The following is a 25,221-nucleotide window of genomic DNA, read 5'->3' as shown; positions in this document are numbered from 1 at the left end:
TATTTTATGTAATTGAGAACGTTAGAATAAATCCAGACAGTGCATATGAAAACAGGAACAATAGTTATATTTCTTTTCTTTTTTTGACTGGTTTTGCAATAATTCATCCTTGTGCGGAGATGGAGTAGATACGTTAAAAGTCATCTATCAAGAGATTTCATTGGTTGTTGAGTAAAAAATAATAATATTCATGTAAAGACAGGATATTATCCTTTTTTATTGGTTGATTAATCGCTTTTTTAGCAAAGGAATGTTTTGAATATAAACTAGGGTTACGTGTTTTTCTATCTTGTAGTGTTAAGTCCGAAAAATGTGAACCAAGAGTCAAAAAGAGTGTCAACAACATCAAGAGTGTTCGAGTTGCAGGATGTTTGTGAGTGCTAGCAAATCGTAGTTAGCAGGGGACATTTTTTATTTTGTTTCTGTTGTGTTTGTTTTTTAAATAATTCTCATTTGAATTATAAATATTGTGACTTCAGTAATGGTGAAGTAAAATAAAATTTCTTGTTAAACTTCTTTCTTAGTATTTTGTTGTATAAACCGCAGTATGGAATTGTCCGAACTTAAGCCTGATTAGTTTTTTGTGGAAAAACCCAACATGGACTATTAAGTAATACATTCTTGCGTAAAATCTTTTAGAATTCGTATAGTTAAAAAAAACTCTCTAAAAAAATTAAAGATCATGCAATGCAACTACATAGATCATGTCGTGTTGATGTTAATCCGACAAAAAGAGCAAAGAAACGCTCAATCATTTTCTGGCCGGTAAACCTAACACAACAATATGAGACTTAAAACATGACAGTAGACAAATAGGAATTTTTAGGCCTAAACACTTCAAATGTTACCCAATACAACAATATCCTGAAAACTAAAGATCTAACGGGAATTTTTCGGCCTAAACATTTTGACTGTTTGCCCAGCTGAGGCGTTTCAGACCATAATATTGAGTTTTTGTTAAAATTCCTTTCTTAAAGAACACTAGTGTTTTAAAAACTTAAGTTTTATCAATGATATCTAAGTGGATTTTATAAAAGAAATTAGAAAATCATCACCGATGCGAAAGAAAACAATTATTAAAAGTAGAGGTCAATTAAAATATATTGTTCTGAAACCATCTTGCATTAAAAACTTAGGCTTACGACAATTCAAGTGAAACGTTCAACTTATCTCTGTAACTAAAATTAGCTACAGTTGCTTAATGAAATATTACAACTATTGGTTCAAATGTATTTAACTTAGTGACATAGTGTTTGATTATTATATAAGTTCGGGAACAGTTTAGTTTCACAAAACAATACTAAAGTGTGCCCTCTGTTTTTTTGTAGTTCCCGTAACAAGTGATAATGATAATCGTGTTTATAAATAAATAAAATCATAGGTCTTTCCAAAAATAGCACCAAGATCCATTGTCTACAATTTTTAAAAAAGTAAAAAGAACATAGTCCACCTACATGCTCCTCTGAACTTTTAAATAGCATTTTTATATCTGAACATAACGAGATAATCTCATTTACTTTAGCTATGCTAATATGTGTAAAGATAGAACTTGTAAAATAATGACAGACATCGTCAACTAAAATAAATTTTAAAAATGGAGTAATTAGTAAATATGGATGGTTAAAATGCTGTGTATAATATTAAACTACAGAGGAAACATGAGCACATGTTTAAGTCTTCATAAATATAACCTCCCCCCCCCCATCCCTAGGAAAAGCGAGTAAAACCAATTGTATACAAGGTTCATTTGATTAAAACAAAATCTTTTTTTTTTCCGTACGTAAAGTCGGTTCATACAAAACAACAGTCTTTACGTCGCATGATTTTACTGTCTTGTAGAAAGCGTGACGTCAAAAGAACGATATTATACAGCAATAATTAATTATACTGAGTAAAAATAAACAAAAAACACCTGAAGTCCGAAGTACCCCAGGTAAACCAAAATTTAACCAGATCTCGAACGCCACATGCACACACGCACACAGACATACAAAATGGCCATCTGTGTGTGTGTATGTATATATTTTAATGGCAGGGGTATACTTTAGATAGATGATAACAAAGCAAAAATGCTTTGCTTGTAGAAACCGTCGGTAAGATATCGGCAGAGAAAAGTATAAAGGTTTGAAGTTCTTAGAGAATAGCAATAATACAATGGTTTGCCAGTACTTGTTAGTACTTAAGTGGCATCATAATCTAAAAAGATCACTTATACCAAAAGATTTCACCCTATCTGAACCTATGGTGTAACTTATATTTTTAGAACAAAAACACTTAGAAGACTCTCGATGATAATTTATTATTATATGTCAGTTACAATATCGTTAGTCATACAATAAGTATAGGAACTATTTTTTGAGTTATTTTATAGTACTATAAACTATTTTAACCTTGATAATCATATTATAATAAACAAACACATTACCTAATAAGGTTTTACCTTCGTTTAAAAGTTTTTGTAATTATGTTACACTAGATTAATCCAAGTTTATTATATGCGATGAACCCATGCATTCTGATCATTCTAGTTTTTGTTTTATGACATGCATAACACCGGCATATTAAATTAGCTATATTAATTACTGGGTTAACTTGTATTTTTCATCTAGTTAATTTACTTTAATTGGAAGTTAATGGTGACTTGTGTAAACTGCTGTTACGAAGGTTCGTGTATGTAAAACAGTGAATCGATAATGCTAGTCACAAGATGATAGGTGACCCCTGTTGTCTCAGCGGTAAGTCTGAGGGCTTATAACGCTAAAAATCGGGTTTCATTACCCGCGGCGGGCAGAGCACAGTTAGCCCATTTTGTCGCTTTTTGCTTAACAACAGACAAACAAGGTGATAGTCCAACTTTGAATAATGTCACATTTTTAATGAGTTTCAAAACAAAATGGACTATTCAATTCCTCAGCACTTATAAAATGCCTCGAATAACATCGCATGAAAAGATATTATATTTTTATTTCTGTCGCCAGTTGTCTCTTTTCGTGTCCTCAAGATTTCGCTCTCCGTGTTCATAAATCCACTCTTTAGAGCTCACGTTATAAAATTTGTTAATACCATGTTAGAACAATATCTGTTACTGTAAGTTTAACTAATCTTTATAATTGAGACCATTATGACCAATCAACTGAGCGAATTATCATCAAACAAAAAAAGAGGATGATCTTGAAGGAAATTAAATTTAGATATGAGAGATATTTCTTCTATTTACTTGATGTTATAGAACTTTGGATAATTATCATCTAGGTATCAACTACTATTAATTATTTATTTCAGTTACCACAGTCTCTTTTTTTTTTTGTCTCTATCATGATTCTTAGTCTACATTTCAATTTACATTACACACAGCCAAAAGGTTTTTGTCTACTTTGGAAAGTTGGAATATAACTCTGAATTTTAACAGGAACAACCTTGTAGTTGTATTAAGATAAACTGTGGTAAACTTTAAAACATAAATTTTTAAAGGTCAAAAAGGTTTATGTCGATTACCTACTAAAGTAACGGAACCAAGATTTCTAGGTTAGGGGTGGAAATTACAAAGGACTCGGGAAAAAATGCTCGCAAAACGCACCGTTGGTAAAGAATGAAGAATAATAAGAAAAAAAAAGTTTGTCATGTTATTAAGATAATTTTAAACACATTTTTAGTTATAAAATTTTATATTTTATTGAGTATGAACAATAAATAGCAAATAATATAGATCTCTTGTGAAAGCCCAGTTACGCTGTCCCCTTTGACACTCCCCGCATCTCCCCCTCTGTTAGTTACGACAAACAATGACTTACAATACTGTTTGAAATATACATAATCTGGTATTCGTGTTCCTGACAGTACCTATTAAAAACAATGTCTAATATATATGTATGACACTCATGAAAATACTAAAATAATATAAACAAAGTCTCGTATTTGTGTTCGTAGCAATACCTATTATAAATATAAAAAATATTTTTATGTGTAAAATACGTTTTATATGTAAAATATAAAACACCTATAAAAATACTAAAGAAATAAACAAATGTCAAAACCTGAAATAACTACTTCTCACAACATAATATAGTTCGATCTTAAATATACAAGATAAATAAAAATTTGGAATTTAAAAGCCTACAAATAGGGATATTTAAAAAAGTAAGGAAACAAGGCTAGAGATAGTGTAGACATTATTTACTTGAACTACAAATCTTTATTTTGGCTCCATGCTCTTACTTATAATTACATATGATGGAGTCAAAATAAAAATTTGTAGTTTGTGTAAATAACGTCTACAGTGTCTCCAGCCTTGTTTCCTTATTTTTTTTACGATCCCTACCTGTAGGTTTTTAAATTCCCAATTTGTTATTTATTTTGTTTGCTGGCTTTTTTATGCTCGACTATGGGCAAAAGATTACTTGATATGGTAGCTAACTTTATACATTGTAATGATAATAAACATAGCTAGTAGCTGGCTGATACGGTTCATGATGATTTACTGTAGCTATTGACTATTTGATCACATTAGTTCGAGATTTAAAATGTTAAGCTGCAGTTGAAGATTGTCATGGAGATTTGTTTGAAAATATAGTGAGCATTTATAGTTTTTGTGTAACGAAATTTTCTATATATATAATACATAACAATGGGCAAATATATGCCTAGACTAAGATACACCCCACTAAGCGCATATAAAACTTTACCAGTAAAAAAGCAGCCTTTTCAAATAAAACATATACGTATAAAAATCGCTTTAACTAAACCATTATTGTGTCTTTTAAAGTAATTATTCTACGAATGTGTGTAATCAAACTGAATATTATGTGTATTGATTTTTTACTCTTTCACTTCATACATAATTCAGGAGTTGACTCCCTAAAGACATAGATTGTATAATGTACAAATCATTGAGTATCTACATGTTACAATCATCTAATCTTCGTCTATTATTTGCTGGTAATTTTTGTTTCACCCTGCTTTTTAAAGGAACATCAAATATTCATAAGAAAGCAAACTACACTATAATTATGATGTTTTTTAATCTTATGTAAAATATAGCGGAAAAAAATCGACCTTTCAATACTCCTACATCCTTATCAGTACCTTATTTAGTATTCTTCAAAAGGTTTGCGTGCAATATATCAAGCTCTTTTTTGTTGTAGGCTGGCAAGAGAATAATAATGATAAGAAGAATTACTAACGGGGAGTTTTGAGCGGAATTTCATTTCTTTGTAAGTCAAGCATGCGTGCTTTTCTTGTGCATTTTTATAAATGTACAGCCTTAGCAGTCAATAGTAAAGGTTTTAAAGTGTTGTTTGAACTGAATCTTTACTGTTTAAAGTGGTTTTTGCCCGAACGTTCTATTAGGGTTTTGTGAAATTCCTTGCGATCCCTATTATGAAACACTACGATGGTTCATGATAGTTATATCATTTCATCGGGATGTATATAACCTTCGTAACCTGTAAAACCAGATTGTGTTCAAAACATTCAACATTACATTATTGACAGCTCTATTAAAACTTTAATAGAGATATGTCGGATATCTAGATAGTGGTATAGCCTATAAACCATTCAGGATTATCTATATAAAGTAAATACACGTTTTATGCTACAAAATCAACACATAAACCAGTTGTATCACATGACATAAATATACACTTGTGGAATGAAATAAACATAAAAATAAACCGTATATTATGAAACAAACATTGAAATAAGTCGCATATAATGAAGTAAGATATAAACAATTCGAACGACTTAGCTTACCTAAGTCACCGAATGACACGAAAACATAAAATACTGAATGATGCAAAAAAAGCACACAAAACACGTCGAATTAATCCAAATGAACACGCACACACACACACACACACCGAAATATATGAAATGAATACGTAAAATGCATCTAATGACATGAAATAATCTCAGACCAGTGTATCCACCAGTAGCTCAGCGACAAGTCTGAGGATTTACACCACCAAAATCCGAGCTTCGATACTCGTGGTGGGCACAGTACAGATAACCCATTGTGTAGCTTTGTGCTTAACACTAAACAAACACACCAACTCAGATCAAGTAGCATAAAATCAAATGAAGAAACTGGTATAATGTAAGTTGTTCATATAAAGTGAAAAATAATCCATATTTTGATTTACTTGAATACGAAAGCTGGTTGGTTATTCGAATGAAGATAATGGTGTAGTGACAAACAGGTGTGTCACTATTGTAAATAACTTTGAATAGTTATTTTGAGCAGCACGTGTATATTTAATCTACGAAGTACTGACAAGGGTAAAAATAAACAAGTGTGTAATCTTTCACTTTTCCATCACCATATTGTTTTAACATTACAAATACTTTTATTAGCTTTAAAAATAAATAAATCGATCACATATACATATATATGTTATTTTGTGTTCGATACTTATAAGTTCTATACCTTAATATGTTATTTTGTGTTTGATACTTACAAGTTTTGTAACATATTAATGTAATATAACGTTGCATTTACGATTGTTATTGTCTGAACGTTCACGTTATTTGAGTTGTTACATTCAGTACACATTAGCCCCTCCCCCTCTCCTTTTCTGTTGGCTCAGCGCGATAAACCTGAGGGCTTACAATGCTAAAAATCCTATTTCGAAACCCACACTAGGCAGAGCACAGATAGCACATAGCTTTGAACTTAACAACAAACAAACAATACAGGTTAGATCCCATTCGGTATTAAAAATACGTTGCATTACAAATCAAAGTTCAATATACATTTATAGTTACTTAATCAATACGACCCTTTTCCCTGTTTGAAAATATAGTGGCAAGTTTATTAACAAAATGGTTCATTCAGAGTTATCTTTATGACCTCAGAGTTATTCTCATATGAAAATAAGATAATTTGATTTTTTTTGTAGAACATGTGACAAGAGTCAAATCAAGCTGTACACATGAAAATACTTCTTAAACTGTTCACATTCATTTCATATCATATTCATCGAACCATATCGTTTTACCTCATTATGTTCACATAGATTGTTTTTGTTACTTTTGACCTCCGTATTAAAGTCCCTCTTCAACTTTTAGTGATTAAATATTTTGATTTCATGGAATATATATAAATATGTTTTGTTTTTGTTTTCTGATAAAAATTTGAACACTCAAAATTGTGGACTTGGCACTAGGATAAATGATAATGAACTCCCGTGTCATTTTTCTTTTTCAGTAGTATATTCCATTTGTTTTCAGAAATGATGATGTAAAAAGTCAATATATTAAAACAGAATTATAATGTATACGAAATTCACTTATAGATGGAGTAATCAAACATGTTAAAATGATTTTTTTAATCATCTTATAACCATATGTAAACGTATTTATTGTACACAACAGCACCCTCTCTGGACAAATTATATACGCCAACCATTTTGTTTCTGTTGACCTGAAACTGATGTAAAAAGTCTATTTTTTCAATGTATTTCAATGAGACACTACTTGTTTACTGATTATTTTGGTCATTGAATTTGCCAGTCCTCTTTTACATTGACGACAGTCGACTCCCAACACGTTATATTACACTGTCTGGTTGTGTTACGTATTAAAGGATTGTTAGATTTTACTTATGTGCAATTTACTTATCTATGTTATGTTTCAAGTAATGAAGAATTAGGGCGACTTTACATGACAAATTTGGTGTTATTTGGGCAAGTTAATTCAATCGAGATTGAATCAGTTTTAAGTTTACGTTCTTCAAAAAAAAAACAGTTGATCAGATCTTAAGTGCTTACTAGTTCATAAGCTACACTCACTCGTATTAAAGTAAGCATAGATACGGAATATCAGTTACTATGTATCATTAGACTAGGTTTAAGTACTTTCTCTTCAGGTACCATTGTCACAGTATCAGGACAATATTATTGATAAAGGAACTCACGAGGTCGAGGTAATATGACAGAGAAACATTCACTTGAAATGGGTTCCTGATGAATTTTAACAAGGCATTTTTTTTTTTGTGAATAACGTACAACAATTGATAGAATGATTTCATATTTCTTGATAACAAAAATCACCTGTCGTCGTGATTCTGTTACACCATGTGACCTCACTTAATGATAACATAGGTCAGGTCAGAAAACAATAAAACAGAGAATCGTTCATTCATTTTCACGTGATAACTAATTGATAAAAATGTTTAACTTCATAGTATAAAAGCTAGCAACTCACTGTTATTCATAACGTTGCTTTTATTAGCTTTATTACAGCAAGGTAAGTGATGCTTTTGAATAGATAGGTATGAAATTAAAAGACCGTTCTCTTACTTTGTGTGACGATTTTCATATCGTCTATAATAGTTTTAGCAATAAATATTAAGATAAAAAAAATTCATAAAAAGTTAACAACATCTTTGTGTAATATTTGTATATATTTTTTAAAGGACACTTTCTCAGAAAGCTCTAACTTAACTGCAAGTATTGATACAATAAATGACTACTTTTGACTTTGATTAGTATGAAAAAAAAGAACTTTACTGGGAAACTATATTTCACTATATCTTAATCATGTCTCCTTATTCTGATATCTTATAACGAGTAAAGAGAAATGACGTAGATAACGCAAACCCTGCGCCAGGAAAGTTAACGAATTTCAGTGAGGATTATGTTTCGAAAATTTTAATTGTTTTTGCATACTATTATATATATTTTTTCGGAATAGTAACTATCGGAAAACAAGTTTTCAAAGTAATACATTCTTTTGCCAAAGGGTTCAATTCTGTGGTAGATCACTACATCATCCCACCTCTGATCAAATGTAGGCTTTAAGAATTACCCTTTTTGTTACAGCGACCGACTTCACTCATATGAGAATCTCGTCTTCGTAATGTTTTTATTTTTATTGAATATCGTCTTAATAATATTTTTATTCTTATTGAATATCGTCTTCATAATGTTTTTATTTTTATTGAATATCGTCTTCATAATGTTTTTATTTTTATTGAATATCGTCTTCATAATGTTTTTATTTTTATTGAATACCGTCTTCATCCTTTTTTTATTTCAAACTAATTTTTGTTGAATTTCTAGATGCTTCGTTTCGTAGCCCTCACCGTCCTTGTAACAGTTACTCTTGCCGCTCCTTATCACACAGATCTGGAGCAACACTGGAAAAACTTTAAGGTATAGTGAAAGTTTTAGTGACACAATCTAGTTAATTGTTAGCCCCCCCCCCCCTCAGAGGCACAGCGGTATGTCTGCGAACTTACAAAGCTAGAAACTGGGTTTTGATACCCGTGGTAGTCAGAGCGCTGATAGCCCTTTGTGTAGCTTTGTGCTTAATTACAAATAAACAAACAAAAATGATTAATTTTATTCGCCGAATAAAATGAAAAATGAATATATATATATATATTCTATGACACCGATATGCGTTTCAGCTGAATGAAAATTCCATTAAATTTTAAAGTAGTCTGATTCTCGCATTTTTTAAACAGAATCAATTTTGAAATAAACAAAGTTTTATGAAAATAATTACAGTCAGTCGTTACGATGAAGTTACTCGTTTAAATAACCATAACATTTCGCATGTTTCTAAATATCAGCAATATACGTACATAATAAGTTTATTTGTTTGTAATTAAGCACAAAGCTACACAATGGGCTATCTGTGCTCTGCCCACCACGGGTATCGAAACCCGGATTCTAGCGTTGTAAGTCCGCAGACATACCGCTGTGCCAGTGGGGTGCTACATAATAAGAACGCTTGTACCTGCTCAAGAGAAGATCTCTCTTCACAAATCTCTAGTTTCATTTTCATCGTTTCTGTTTCAAAAAGTGGGAATAAACAGCTATTTTGTTTTGCACAAAATGAATGAAACTAATTAATTAATGTCCATGTTTTTAATTCAAGTGAATACAGTATCATGAAACATGCCGAGTGAAGTGGTTTGAGAAGTCAAAAAGTACTTTACTTAATAAATATATAACATTTTCTAGGCTATTAGATTATTTTTTGATAAATTTTAATATTAGGGTCAATAGCATATCACGTTATTCGAATTACATCAAGTTGAAAGTTCAACTTGAAATTCTATGATACTAATGTTTTAGTTAGTTACTTTTAGAGCGAAGCCACATTTGGCTATACTACTATGACCACCGCGGGAAATCGTGAGAATTAATGTTTTAGATTTTATGTTTACCAGTATATTAAAAGGCTTTGTTTGGAATCGCTAATAATAAATCATTTTCTGTTTTAGACTGTTTACAACAAGAAGTACGAAGGAAAAGTAGAGGGCGTACGACGTCTCATCTTCGAACAGAATGTGGCTCGTATCGTACACCACAACCTTGAGGCAGATCTTGGAATCCACACCTACAGATTGGGACTGAACGCCTATGCTGATCTGGTAAGATTATTCACACTCTGAACTCAATGTCTGAGTATTCTAGTTCAAAAACATTTAGGCATAATCTTCTAGTTTTACTTTCTTATATTGGAATATATCACTATGACATAGTTGATTTTAACTACTTTCTGTGTAAGAGCAATTCATTCTTTCAAATGAAACTAAAAACAATAATGTAAAATGTAGATTCATTGGGGAGTTGTTTTTCATGTTTATTTATTTATTTTCACTTCGCACTATTTAAGACTAGCGAGGAGTTTGTGAAACAGCTGAACGGATTCAGGAGGTTCAACCAAACCAGGAAGATCAAGGATGCCTTCATTCCTCCCCGAAACGTCATGATTCCTGATGAGGTCGACTGGAGAGACAAAAAAGTGGTGACTGGAGTTAAGGACCAGGTACTAAAAGTGTCTTGCGTAGTGCTTTTCATTGTCAGTGTACGAACGCCTTATGAACTTTAGTTTATTCAATTATATTGCCTTTGATATTTCTGCTTTACCTAGATGGATAACTTAAGAGTTCTAAGATAAAGATGTTTGGATCAAAAATATATAATTACTATTTCTTAAGGATTAACAACAAAATTATTAGCAGTAAATTTCTGTTGTTAGATATTATCATTATTCATATCACAACTAGGAAATAAAAAGATATTCAGCAATTATAAGGAAGATTTTCTCTTACATTGCTGTATAGACAGATCGGTTTGTATGAATATTTTTATGTCAGAAACAATGTGGGTCTTGCTGGGCTTTCTCTACTACCGGATCAGTTGAAGGACAATACGCTCTGAAGACAGGACAACTGGTGTCCTTGAGTGAACAAAACCTGGTGGACTGCTCTGGCAAAGAAGGTAGATAGTTTTATAGATCATTCTAGATGTTCTTCAATAGTCGAATCAAAAGATCCAATAACACTATAAAAAAGAAAATAAAAATTTATTAAAATGTAATCAAAATGTCATAAGTGACAACCTTTCATCTACAGCGTATTCGGAAGAAGGACATGAGTAACTTAAACTTGATAGATTATTCTGCCGTTTGCTTCCTCAGTCATTTCTTTAACCCATATTTGTTTCCATAAATAGTACAAGTAATATAAAACTCGAAACTTCATGGTAGAGTTAGCAGACTATAGTCTTCTACTGAGAAAGAAAATAACTATCTTAAATAATTAACATAACGTAAGAAACCTATTTCGTAAAATCCTCTTAAGAGAAGGCTGTAAGTCATAGATATAATTTAAGGTAGTACTTGAGATCTATTTTATTAAAAAAATAATTCGTATTGATCAACAGACGAAAGAGAAGAAGAACAGAAAGTGTGTCGAGTAAATGTGCTGAAATGTCACGTGTATTCGATGCAGCTATTTTATATAAGTAGAGATAACAAGTAATGAAATATGAAGATATTAATCCAGCTAATTTAATCATAACATAGGCAACATGGGATGTAACGGAGGCTTGATGGATTACGGATTTCAATACATCATTGATAACAAAGGAATCGACAGAGAAGACTGCTACAAGTATAAGGCAATTGTAAGTTTACTGAATCTATTAATATTGATTATGATTCATCGTCTTTATTTGATGTGCTTTGCTGTGTCTAATTAGAAAAAGCTGATTTGATGTTACAATACCGATTCCATCAGCCATCTTTGGCAGTTAGAATTCAAGACTAAAAGTTGATCTGTATAATATAATTTGGTTGTTTGTTATCACAAATACCTACAAATCTGTGTTTAAATATCAACAGCGTGTTTAGAACAGAGAAAAATGTTTCTAATGTAATAGTATTGTGGAAGTTTACTTTCAAATCACCATATTTCATGAATTATGAAGGCTCGAACCTTAGGGATCTGGGTGGATCATCCCTAATAACTTTCGTCACACCCTAACGGTTATCTTGTTAATAGATATTCATCTTTTATAATAGAATAGATTTAAGTTGGTATAACTGTTGATTCATAATTGATGCACAAGTGTGTGATTTTTGTAAAACAAAAACTGTACAAGACAAAAATTGCTAAATACTCTAACACTTATATATAAGACTTAAAAACAATTTTCCAGGACGAAAAGTGTAAATTCAAGCGGAACTAGAATCATCTATCTAGATGGAGAGGGGTGAAGATATGGATATAGATCCAAACTTACGAATACAGTTGGAAACTGAAGTTGCTGGCATCAATGGCCACAGAGATAGGACCAACAGTAGCTACAGCCGTCTTCAGGGCTTGTTCGTCACCCGAAGGAATATCCTTGTATCCCGTGATGGTGGCTCCTATACAGTCAAAAACAATTTTAGGCGATGTAATTAATTTATTTAAAGTGACAACATGTTGTACATAAATAATATATATTTATATTTTTAGTGCTACTTCTCTGTCCTAAAAAAAATTTCGTTTGAAGTTATTTGTGATCATTTATTCATTGTTCAAAGAAATCAGTTCTAATAAAAACCGAAACCTCTGAGATATCACAAAATTACATAAGACTAAGACTATTTCAATGCGAAATTTAACTTAAATCAGCCGCCTACTACGTGTTTATAACTATAAGCTTTTAAATCTAAATGAACCTAACAAGTGACTGAGATAACAATTCGTAATGTTTTTAGTTAATCGCGTGTATATTTCGATAATGATAATAACGATAAAAGCTAAAATAAAATATAAAAACACAATATCGTGTATAGTAATTAGTGGAAAACCACAGTAAACGGAACAAACTATCAGAAGTCTGATATTAGCAAAACTAGTTTCGACACATTCGTGCGTCCTCTTCAGTCTTACGTTGTCAGAAGATATTTACTTACTTAAATATAGGAGGTAAAATACACAGACTGAACATCCAATCTTACTAGTTAGTAAATATTTCACTTTTAATATACAGACCATTGTTCGTTCGGTTTTAATATATACAACTGAGATTTTCCCTCTTAGCGGTGGAATCTACAACGAGCCATCTTGCAGTAGTTCGTTACTGGACCACGGAGTGTTGGCTGTTGGTTACGGTACAGAGAATGGCAAAGACTATTGGCTAGTGAAGAACAGGTAAGTTTATATCATTATTTGTGGAATCATTGATTTAAACACCCAGAGACTAAAGTAGCGAATTATTGATTGAATTAAACAAGTAACGCTGAACACACAACAGACTAAAAAATGTGTGTTCAATATAAAGAAGTTATTACTTAATTTTTGTACCTTTAATTTCGACTTATTACCTCTATTATTTCTCCATTCTTTAAGCACTTTTGTCACGAAAGTGTCTAGAAAGCATATGTTTAGCAATAATGTGTTTTTTTCCTTGTCCTATATCCAACGAGCCAAAACATTAATAACCCCTGTCTCCTATAACGTAGTAGACTGCAAATTTTAGTTTTCTCATTCATTTTAAATGTTTTATCTAATATAAACTGGGTACTCTTAAATGCCTGATACCTTTATAGCTATATTTCTTTTTAGAGTTTTTCCAACTGAAGAATAAAAAATGTTCTGATGGAAGTGTAAACAAAATTGAAAATAATATTTTTTTCTGAAATTAATCTCAAAAAGTATGCTTAACATACTTCTGTTAACATTTTAAAACTTAAAACCGTGTTCTGTACTTGATGTCCTTTTCCAACAATTGTTTTGTATTTGATACCCCTTTTCCAACAATCATTTTGTATTTCATATAATTTTTCAACAATTGTTTTGTATTTAATATCCTTTTTAGACAATTGTTCTGTACTTGGTCTCCTTTTCCAACAATTGTTTTCTACTTGGCATCCTTTTCCAACAATTGTTCTGTACTTGGTATCCTTTACCAGCAATTGTTTTGTATTTAATATTCTTTTTCAACAATTGTTCAGTACTTGGTATCCTTTTGCAACAATTGTTTTGTATTTAATATCCTTTTTCGACAATTGTTTTGTATTTAATATTCTTTTCAACAATTGTTCTGTACTTGGTATCCTTTTCCAACAATTGTTTTGTACTTGATATCTTTTTCCAACAAATGTTCAGTAATTGGCCTCTTTTCCAACAATTGTTCTGTATTTGATGCCATTTTTCCACGAGCTCGTTAGTTTGTTCTCATTCGACTTAAACGTAGAACTACGAATTTTAAAGAGTGTACCATTATGAGAAGAACTGATAAAGGATTATAGTCAGAAAGTTGAGGCAATAACCAATAAAATTAAATTTATCCAATCTACACTTAATAGTTATCTAGATTGTTTATATTGAAGGAAGACTACATTATTATAATTATTATTGGAAAAAAAAACACGAAAAGATAATTTTACTACCACGTATACCCATTTATTAAATTACTTTTAAGTTAATGAAAAATATAATATAGAAATTTTACAATTCAGTTATATCTTTTTTTTACAGTTGGGGTGAAAGCTGGGGTGATCAAGGATACATCCAGATGACCAGAAACAAGAAAAATCAGTGTGGTATCGCCACCCAGGCTAGCTATCCTACTGTTTAAGCCTTTACGCAATTTTAAATCATACTGAAAACCTATACACAACTTTAAGTCATACTAAAAACACATTCAAAATAGTTTAAATTAAAGTGAAACAAAATAAAAGTTTGTGTAACAAAACAGCCTTGTATTACTAAATAATTCTATTGATGTATAAATTCGAATAAAAAATGTGCAAAACATCAGGTTTTTCTTGTTACTAGAAGAATGGCCTAAACCGTTAATAAAACAATTTAAAAAATCGTCAGATTTTATGTTTAGCTTGTTTTGTTTTTATGCTGTTGTTAATTACAAAACTACACAACGGTCGATCTGTGATGTGGTTACTGTGGAGATCAAAATCTGAATTCAAAGTCCTAAAGCTTACCACTGTGCTACAGGGGGTCTAAATTGAACACGAGAACTTTATATTTAATTACAAACTATTGTTTTTCCTAATACAAAAAAGCCCCCCAGTGGCACAGCGGTATGTCTGTGGACTTACAACGCTAGAATCCGGGTTTCGATACCCGTGGTGAGCAGAGCATAGATAGCACATTGTGTAGCTTTGTGCTTAATTACAAACAAGCAAACCTAATACAAAAGCACGTTAAGAGCGAATAAAAAAGTGAACTAAATTTTTTTTAAAGAAGTATCTTAATACTAAGAGTAACAGAATGAAAAATGAAGAAATATTTGTTCCTTTACCAATGCAATGCCCGATAAATGGAACCAGTTTTGTTAATAAAAACAAGGCGAAACTGAATTAAATGTAATATTGTTGTTTTTTTAACAACCGAAGTTCACTAAAGGATTTTGCACGTAAAACAATAATAATTTTTGTCTCCTTTAAATCAAGAAAAATTAAAGTCTTTACGAATATGTTCAGACATTAATTTGAAAATAGAGTGAGACGTTTTACATACTAAATTGAAAACCTGTCAATCGACATTTTTTCTGAATACATTTAAAAATTGTACAGCATCATAATAATTTTGTTCGTTTTGGAGCAAAGCCAGTTTTGGATATCTGCCGTGTCCACAGCGGCGGATTCAAACCCTGAAATTTAGTATTTTAAATGCATTGGGGCGCGAATTATAATAATATATTATATTTAAATCCTGGATTTTTGTTCTTTTATATATCAATACATATTGTTTCTTTCTAAATTCATTTTATACTACCCCCTAAACAGTGACGACGCTGGCATGTTACGTTTAAAATGTCACAGATTTCAAACAGTGAGATCCTAGAACACTCTCTGCCCCTACATATTCAGAATATATAACTATAAAATATTAGCATCATCATCCAACTTTTTAGGTTTTTTGTAATGAAAAAATTAAGTTTACTTCATTTAACACCCAACTTACAGTACCTTTTAATTTGTCTAGCAATGGTTATAAGCAAGACACATTTCGATCAAATTCAAACAAAACATATAACAATATTTTGTTTTGGAACAAAACCTGTAATTATACTTAACTTAGAATAAAAAATATATATAATTATACTTAATTTTAAAACAATAAAACATTATTATGCGTACTTTAGAGCAAAACATATAATAAAAACATTTTTCTAAAGAAATGTTTTCTTCGTTAATTACTCTTAAACTGATTATTTAGCATCTTATTAGCTTTCTTAACTGCTAATAGTATTACTCGATTAAACAAAAATCTTCCGTCGGATTACTTTGATTTTAACCTACTTCTTGTTTTGATTTTTTGGGGGGTTATGACGAACTTCTTAAACAATCTATTGTACTGAGGAAAAACAGTCTACATTACATTATGTTATTACTCTAAGTAAAAATTATGTCAATTGTCAAACAAAAGTACGATGAATCATGAAATGGAATAAAATGAAAATAACATAAAAAACGAGAAACTTGAGAACTGAATAAAGTTGATATGTTTCACAACTATCTAGTTTAACTCTGCAGAAGTTTTTATCATTTTATTCGAAGTCTTTATTTGGAGAGTAGTAAACAATAGTCTATTATTCACTAACATAACCTAGCCATATATTATTACCAGGTACCACTTTGGTGTATATATTTTCGATATTAGAAAAATTAATTTTTCACAGTGTGAAGTAAAAATGAAGCAATTAAAAAAGTGAAAACTAAAATTGTGATATTCACGAAAGCAAGGGATTTTCTTATTTCGCACTATTTTAAAATAGCGAGGAAGTTGTGAAGCAGCTAAAGGGATTTAGGAAGTTCAACCAAATCAGTAGGATAAATATAGGGACGATACAGCTATTCATTGTAAGTCATTCAGGGATGATCCATGTATATTCTTGTTCGCACTGATTTTACATTTACAATTTTTTTTTATTTGTATTTTAATATATTAATTCAGGTTCTGAACGTATATCATTTAATTAATATGTATAGTTGTTTTTCTTATCAGCCATTCCAGCAATCAGCGCCAGTAACAATTTAATGGGAGAACTTCATAATTTTTTTAATACTTTGTCAAAAGTTAAAGAGTAAGCACATATTAACAGCTAATTGTTGATTTTTAAGAGTATATATTTTTTTCTATAAACTTGACTCGTTACACGTGAAAGTGTCGTTTTTACCTAACTTAAGCACAAAATGTATAACATTTCTGCTTTTCAAATCTATTAGACTTATTATATATTTATTAATTTATTTCATCCGTTTACTTCTGGGAATGACTGATATGAATTTTTGGTATTTTTATACAAATCAGAAATTAAATTTTTAGCCTTCATGCTACTTTTTTTTTGCGCCCGTGGACTTAACGGTCAGATCATAGAAATTTTTGTTTGTTTGCACAAAGCTACACGATGGGCTATCTGTGCTCTGCCCACTACGAGTATCGAAACCCAGTTTCTAGCGTTGTAAGTCCGAAGACATACCACTGTGCCACTGGGGTGCTTAAAATATTTAGGAAATTATTTATGTTTGTTTGTTTTTTATAGGAAAGCCAGATTAGGCTATTTGCTGTTTTCACCACAGGGAATCGAAGCCCAGATTTTAGCGTTGCAAGTCCATAGACTTGCCGTTGTCCCACCGGGGGACATTTAAAAAAAATTAATTTTCTACAAATATGTGTGTGTGTGTGTGTGTGTATGTTTTCCTATAGCAAAGCCACATCAGGCTCTCTGCTGTGTCCACCAAGGAGAATCGAACCTCTCATTTTAGCGTTGTAAATCCGAAGACTTACCGCTATTTCACCGGGGAACTAGAATTTTTTGTAAAGAATAGTATTTGTTTCAATTCAGCAACTTTAGGATTAGCGAGCTCTGTAACACGCGAGTAGGATTACTGTCCGTTACTCATGTAAGTTTACCTTACTTTCAGTTCACTCTCAATACTAGATTCTTGGATAATGGAATGCTGGGTAAATTCGCTAAAGCGTCACTTTTTTAGCAATGTTTGTCTTTTAATGTGCCATATGATTAATTGTAATTTTTGTAGACACATGAAGCAAATAGCTACTTTTCAGAAAAATTTATAAAATCCCAGTGGCACAGACACCAGAAATTTCCAAAATGAAACAGTGCACTCCAGTCTGGGCGTTCTCAGCAAACCAATAACGTTTACAGCTGTTTTAGGATAAGAGATTACCATGATTGATTTTGACCATATCCAACGTACAAAATATCTCCAAAACTCAAGGATGGAGATCAATAACTTTAGCCCTGGTAGTTAATACAGCCCTTTTAAGCAACTTGATTCTCTTTGTCTTTGCTCAATTTCGATCCAATCTTAACAACGTAAAACCTCTGTTTTAATTCAATATAGAACCAACTTTATGGTACCGGTTTTGAATTGATTTTAGTTTAGTTTATTGAAACCTCAAAGCCATCTAAACAAAAATATTTCAATCGCGTTGATTCAGTGTTGAATCTCGTCGAAAGATAAAGAATTCAATGGGCTTCTTTGTTAAACTAGCCTTGTACTAAGTGGTGTAGAAAGAGATTTGTAGACTTTCTAAGATATCTCGTATTTTATACAAACACAAGTGGACAAGCTGAAATTAATCAATGTTTTGTTTTAGTTCAGACGAGTCTTTGTGCAAGGTGAATCAACCATCGTATTAGTTGAACATGTTTTAAATCTAAAGTGGACGTGTTCAATTAATTCTCTTATTTTGTTGCAGATCCAAATGTTCAACAAGTTTGAGTTACATGATATAATCCTCTGTGTTAGTTTACAGACCTTGTTGTAGGTGGAGATTCGGTAAACAGATACTTATGTATATTTAGTTGTTTGTTTAATATGAAATGGAGGCTTCTCTTCAACTTTTGTATATGATCCAAGTTAACGGTTAGAATGTAACTTGATGTCGTAGGTGTTAGTATATACGAATAACATATAATTTAATTATCCCCCTCCCCCAGAAGAAAACGTTCGTTATTAAAGGAGCTTCTAATTTCAGTATAAAATGGCGATGCACGTTTATATAGGGAGGGTGTGTAAGTAGGGAATAATATATTTGATTAACATAGTTGTGCTAAAACGAACGAAGATGGACCTTGGTTCATCATCCGTTGTTGTTATTGGTCTGCTTTCGTCTTCCTGGATTGATGCGTGAAGGTAGGTACTGGAGAAGAATATACTTTAAAAACAGATGTCTTGTTAGTCTTAGGATTAATTTAACTCAGGAATAATGCTGGCTACTTTACTTCTATTAAGAAGTTCGCCCGTAGTATATTATAATGTGCGATTTACGATCTTGAAGTACAAGAAACTCAAAATTAAGCATCGCAGAGTTTCAGTGAAGCTCTCTTTATAAATAACAATGAGTACCCAGAAACTCTCCATTCATCATCATTAAGACAAACTACATCAGCAGCTTTCAATCTATATTTGCATTGGTTTTGATATTGTCTCAACGACATTCCATCCTAAATAGAAAAAAAAAGTATTAGTGAACTTTCATTTTTGTTACCACGATCTCAGTCACCAGTAACTTCAATCTATCTTTGCAGTATTTTTTGTATTGTAGTAAATTATTAAACACCAAATTGTAAGCACAGTGATATTTATTTAAACATACTATACGTTTCGACAGTACTTGAAGAACACAGACCAGGATACTGTCGAAACACGTTGTATGTTAATTTACTTCTGTATTAGCATAACGTACTTACCTAAACAAGAATGGTTTTTGCATCGTTTGAACATAATCCTCCCAATCAAACAGTTGATAGAAACCGCTTCAGCAAAGAAAATCAGTACGAAAAACAAAGAGGTTAGATATTGTTGATACAATGTGTATTTTTTCATGTAACTAACGCTTCGAGTTACCATCCATTCTCAGAACCAAGTTAATACGTTGACTGTTTCAACCAGTCATGGATTTAGTCTTCCTAGCACGAGATTGAAGAAGCAGAGTAAGTAAAATATCACGTGATTGTATTCAGGGAGTTCTTTTATACCAGTGTTCGTTTACACGTTGACCTTTCTTATCTGTGATATTACAATCCTACTTAATGCTTCGAAATTCCATACTGATTGTATATCCAGCTTAATACTATCATCAGTTTAAGTATAAAAACTCTATTTCAAAATATCCTGCCTTTAGATGCCTAATATAATACATTAAGACAGATTTTAATTCAAGTTCAAGTAACAAAGTAAAATATGTCTAAAACTAAAACTTAACTTCGGCTGAGCACCATTTAGATATTAGAACGGTTTTCATCATCAGTTCTTGAAGCAAGCTTTTATTTACTTATGAGAACAGTTTTCACTTGATGTGAAATGGACTATTTTCGTCAGGTTAATAGAATGATGACATTTGGTACATAACTTAATAACGAACAAAATGAGTAATTAAAATCACCACTGAAACATCCATGTAATATTTTATCGTTCTACAGACTGATTACGATGGGAACTGATGTGGCTGTAATTATGAAGAAGAACAGCAAAATGAAAGTTATCTCTCTTATAACTGCATTCAAATTAATTCGACTTTAATGTATATGTATTTTTAATTACAAAGGATATCTGGTTTAGAAGATTTTATAAATGTTAATAAATTATGTTACTCAGAGTAGAAGGTAATGAATGGTTAGAGAAAAAAAACATCACTGTTCAACAAAATAAAATAAAAAATGCTTTAAAGTTTAAAGTACGAATATATTATGCTGCTTCCCAACTCCAAAAAAAATACTTAAACAATTATAGGCAAAATGTATTTTAGAACATAGTTTACAGAGCCATTGAAGCTAAAGACGTACTGCAAAATATTTGTTTATTTAATACTGGCGATACATTTTTTTTTTATAGGAAACGAATAAGTAACATTTATTATGTATAATCCAGAAATGTGTTTCAAATACTGCTGAAAAGATAAGTTTTAAAATAAGAAAAACAGAAACATTTAACAGTACTGGAAAAACTTAAATATTCTTTTTCACATTTTTAACAAGAATCAGTTGACCAACTGTATTTTTCTATGTTTCTGTGTCAGTTGATAACATTCTACTGTATATTGCTTCAATCATGTTTCAACACTGTTAACAAGTTCATGCATCAAAACTAAACGTTGTCTTAATAATTACTTTTAACACGTATATTTTGAGCAACTTAACCATTTTATGAGAATTTGTTTACTCAAAGAACTAAGTTTTATTAACTTTCATATGTGAGTGATATAATGATCATGTTAAATGTTATTAAAATTCGAGGGAATATGACATTTCTAAAGCTTCTATAACAAAATCCTTAGTAATGAATCGTCTCAACAGAGACCGGAACTAATCTAAAATGTCTAGAAAAATCATGAGATTTTGAGTATTATTTATGATATTATGTATGCTACTTATTGCAACATCAGTTTTATACATCAAATTTATCTAACACCACATATGTCTTCTAATAAAATTATTTTGTTTTCATGCTTTACTTTCAATTTTCACGGAATATTGATTTAATTTGTCACATTGGTTACTTAATCTAAACCCCAAAGACTTTAAACAGTAGGATAGCTAGCCAGCGTAGCGATACCACACTGGTTGTTCATGTTTCTACTCATCTTGATGTATCCTTCCTCACCCCAACTTTTGCCCCAGCTGTAAATAGATAAAAAAAAAGTAAACACTTTAATTCCATATTATTTCATTAAGTATTTCAACTAACCCTTGACGTCTTGTTGGTTATATTCAGTTATAACTATTAAGTGCTTCTGAGGGTGAAATACACTCACTGTACTGTAGGCTTTCATACTTGTCTTTAATAACAAACTAAAATTTTTTGCTGATATCCTCCGGATTAGGTAAAAAACAAACTCTTCATCTTCGCTTCAGCAGTGTCGGTTTAATAGCAATTTGAGCACCGTCACAAGTTCGAAAAACAGCTGAAGATTTGCTTGTTATAGATTTCGCGCAAAGCTACATGAGGGCTATCTGCGCTAACCGTCCCTAATTTAGCAGTGTAAGACTAGAGGGAAGGTAGCTAGTCATCACCGCCAACTCTTGGACTAATCTTTTACCAACGAATAGTGGGATTGACTGTAACATTATAACGCCCCAACGGCTGAAAGGCAAGCATGTTTGGTGTGACGGGGATTTGAACCCGCGACCCGCAGATTGCGAGTCGAGCGCCCTAACCACCTGGCCATGCCGGGCACACAGCTGAAGAGGGTGACTACACAACAGACGTTTCTTTGTAACATAGAGTTAACTTATTTTATATAAACTATTAAGTTGTTGTATTCAGTTAATTTATCTAAATCTTCTTGTTTTCAATGTTTCATTTAAAAATAATAGAAATCATATGGCACTAAAAAACAATAAATAGCCTGTAAATATGTAGTGAAATGTTTTTTAGCGTTGCAAGAATTTTTTGAAAATTTGAATTAAAAAAGCCTCCCAGATCACACATTTTTACCTATTAGTTTATTAAATTTGTGGTTTAATTTAATTAGTAGTGTCTCAGTGTGGACCTTGGTATTTTAGCCAGTAACTCTATGCTACTAATATAAGTTTACCTGTTCTTCACCAGCCAGTAGTCCTTGCCATTCTCTACACCGTAACCAACGATCAGCATTTCGTGGTTCAGGATTGAACTACTGCAAGATGAGTCATTGTAGATTCCACCGCTAGGGAGAATGTAATGTTGTTTTTTAATCATACTCTATTCCCCAATTTTTGCCCTCAGTGGGACGGCTATATGTCAGCGGACTTACAAGGTTAGAAACCGGGTTTCGATACCCGTGGTGGGCAGAGCACAGATAGCCCATAGTGTAGCTTTGTGCTTAACTTCAAACAAACAATCACCAATTTTTGTTTGTAGTTAAGCACAAAGTTTCACAAAGTGGTAACTGTGCTCTGCCCACCATGGGTATCAAAACCCGGATTTTAGCGTTGTAAGTCCGCAGACATACCGCTGTGCCACTGAGGGGCCTATTCATCAATGATATTATTTTATTTTAAGCATTAACTTGATTTGGTTTGTTTGTAATTTTGCGTAAAGCTACACGAGGGCTATCTGCGCAAACCGTCCCTAATTTAGCAGTGAAAGACTAGAGGGAAGGAAACTACTCATCACCACCCGCCGCCAACTCTTGGACTATTATTTTACCAACGAATAGTGGGATTGACCGTCACATCATAACACCCCAACGGCTGAAAGGGCGAGCATGTTTGGTGGGAAGGGGATTCGAACCCGTGACTCGCAGACTGCGAGACAAGCGCCCTAACTAGGACCAAGCACTACATATTTTTGATAGATGAATAAACACTCACACATTTAAAATAAAATTACTCACATTCGTTGTATTATTATTTTTCATTGGTAACTGTATTTGTAATATATATTACTAATTAATAAATGATAATAAGCCCCAGATGCAGCTGATTAGACTAATAAAATTGAAGTCTTCCTCTTTTTGTAAAACGTATTTAGATGAAGTGAAGTTGTAGTAATATGTCCTAAAGTTAATTTGCTTCATTCAAACGCGTTGGTCTCATCAGATAATGTATTACATATTGTTGGCTTGGTTGCTGTTAAGCACAACGTTATACAAGGGGCTATCTGTGCTATCGAATGTATTGCCATAATTATTTACAACAGTACTAGCTTCTGATTCCTCAGAAGTGTTCTGAATAAAGTGCCACGACACACCATCTAGTGTAGCAACAGTTTTAGCGATTACCCCGAACTTACACTGCGACAATCCGGAGTTCAGATAGCCCATTGTACAGCTTTTTGCACTAAGAAAGCAATAACAACTTTTAGCAATTCGGCCGAATTCTTCCTTATCACTTTGCCTTTTCTCTGAGCTCTCAGTTTTCTTCAAACCAAAAGTGGCTAAAATAATTTTCCTCGAATTTTGTTGATCATTTAGGAAAGTTCTTTCTTCAGCAGGTGCCTTTCGATCTTCTTCACAATAAAACAAAAACGTCATTGTACTTACAAGCTGCTATATCAAAAAGGACTCGATCGTACTTCTCCCCCTAAAGTTTGTATCTAAGCATTGAAAGGTTTCTGGAGGAAGTTCTAATAATCTCTACCGTTTGCTTATGAGATCTAGAGAGGATAAAGACCTTATATCTTGTTCAGTTTCTCACGCCAACTTTTACAGTTGTTTCTTTAGTAAGATCATCGGGTCCCAGTTGGTGTCTTAAATACAAATAGCACTTCATTTTGCCCTCATACAGATAACACCCATTAAGTTCACTGGGTGCACCAAATACAGGACAAGAACACCTTTAGGTATGCTTTTAAGCCATTGTTCACTAACAACAGGTTTTATCATCTTTTACCATCTATAAGAAAATTATTTACAATTATGAACAATTTCAAAACATTAGGATAATAACTTCACCAATAACATGTTCCAAAAACACTTTGCAATTTGAAAAGGAGAAAAAGTATTGGAGGACATCATGGAAAGACCGAATACTAAATATAATATTGCAGTCATTTCGGTGGGTTACTAGGCTCCAACTTAGTAGGAATTACAAACGTAGGTGCTCCAAAAACTAAAACTTTCTGTCCGTTTGGGGCTCCTATAAATGAATTCTAGTTGATAGAATATTTTTTGAAGTAACAAGGGCATTCAACACACAACTACTCTCATCCTATAAATCCTGCATTAAAAATTTGTTTTTTGTTATTATCATACCTAATTTAGGATACGGGAAATTTCGAAACTAAAAATTTCGCATCACTTAAGACACCTGTAAATGAAATCCAAAAAGAGGAAATATTTTCTATAATATCTAAGGGTTATAATTCGCAACTACTGCACGCTCTATTATTTTTGTCTTAAAACTTTCACTTTGTTTTTTATACATATATATACACAATTCGGGCAAGCCTTAAAAACAGTAGAAAAAATTATCTTTATATTTTAAATAAATTAATTACATCGCCTAAAATTGTTTT

At 31.9% G+C, this 25,221-nt stretch overlaps 3 protein-coding genes across 3 annotated transcripts in view; 2 read left to right on the top strand and 1 right to left on the bottom strand.

Moving 5' to 3' along the window:
• Positions 1-15,045, top strand: part of LOC111084398 (cathepsin L1-like) — a 19,797-nt gene extending 4,752 nt beyond the window's left edge. The window contains exons 2-3 of the mRNA XM_022381123.1: positions 13,325-13,435; positions 14,765-15,045. Of these exons, the coding sequence (XP_022236831.1) occupies positions 13,325-13,435; positions 14,765-14,864 (211 nt within the window). The 3' untranslated portion in view covers positions 14,865-15,045. The remainder of the gene's footprint in view (positions 1-13,324; positions 13,436-14,764) is intronic.
• Positions 8,173-12,498, top strand: LOC106476057 (cathepsin L1-like). The gene is made up of 7 exons (XM_022381120.1): positions 8,173-8,241; positions 9,057-9,149; positions 10,229-10,378; positions 10,624-10,776; positions 11,108-11,231; positions 11,818-11,918; positions 12,453-12,498. The coding sequence occupies exons 2-7, from the start codon at positions 9,057-9,059 to the stop codon at positions 12,480-12,482; spliced, it is 651 nt and encodes a 216-aa protein (XP_022236828.1). The 5' UTR covers positions 8,173-8,241; the 3' UTR covers positions 12,483-12,498.
• Positions 15,046-21,114: 6,069 nt separating the features above from the next.
• Positions 21,115-25,221, bottom strand: part of LOC106476049 (cathepsin S-like) — a 13,232-nt gene continuing 9,125 nt past the window's right edge. The window contains exons 7-9 of the mRNA XM_022381179.1: positions 23,998-24,044; positions 22,820-22,930; positions 21,115-21,902 (exon numbers count right to left, since the gene is read on the bottom strand). Of these exons, the coding sequence (XP_022236887.1) occupies positions 21,803-21,902; positions 22,820-22,930; positions 23,998-24,044 (258 nt within the window). The 3' untranslated portion in view covers positions 21,115-21,802. The remainder of the gene's footprint in view (positions 21,903-22,819; positions 22,931-23,997; positions 24,045-25,221) is intronic.

Source organism: Limulus polyphemus, unplaced genomic scaffold, assembly GCF_000517525.1.
Source record: "Limulus polyphemus unplaced genomic scaffold, Limulus_polyphemus-2.1.2 Scaffold152, whole genome shotgun sequence".
Classification (NCBI taxonomy): Eukaryota; Metazoa; Arthropoda; class Merostomata; order Xiphosura; family Limulidae; genus Limulus; species Limulus polyphemus.
Note: the sequence above shows the minus strand (reverse complement) of the source record. Positions and strands in the feature narration are given on the sequence as shown.

Bases quoted from the DNA above. Each gene is read 5' to 3' on its own strand.
- LOC106476057 (XM_022381120.1), top strand. From the start codon at position 9,057: ATGCTTCGTTTCGTAGCCCTCACCGTCCTTGTAACAGTTACTCTTGCC. The intron at 11,232-11,817 runs GTAGATAGTTTT...ATCATAACATAG, and splicing joins GGACTGCTCTGGCAAAGAAG to GCAACATGGGATGTAACGGA. The intron at 11,919-12,452 runs GTAAGTTTACTG...ACAATTTTCCAG, and splicing joins GCTACAAGTATAAGGCAATT to GACGAAAAGTGTAAATTCAA.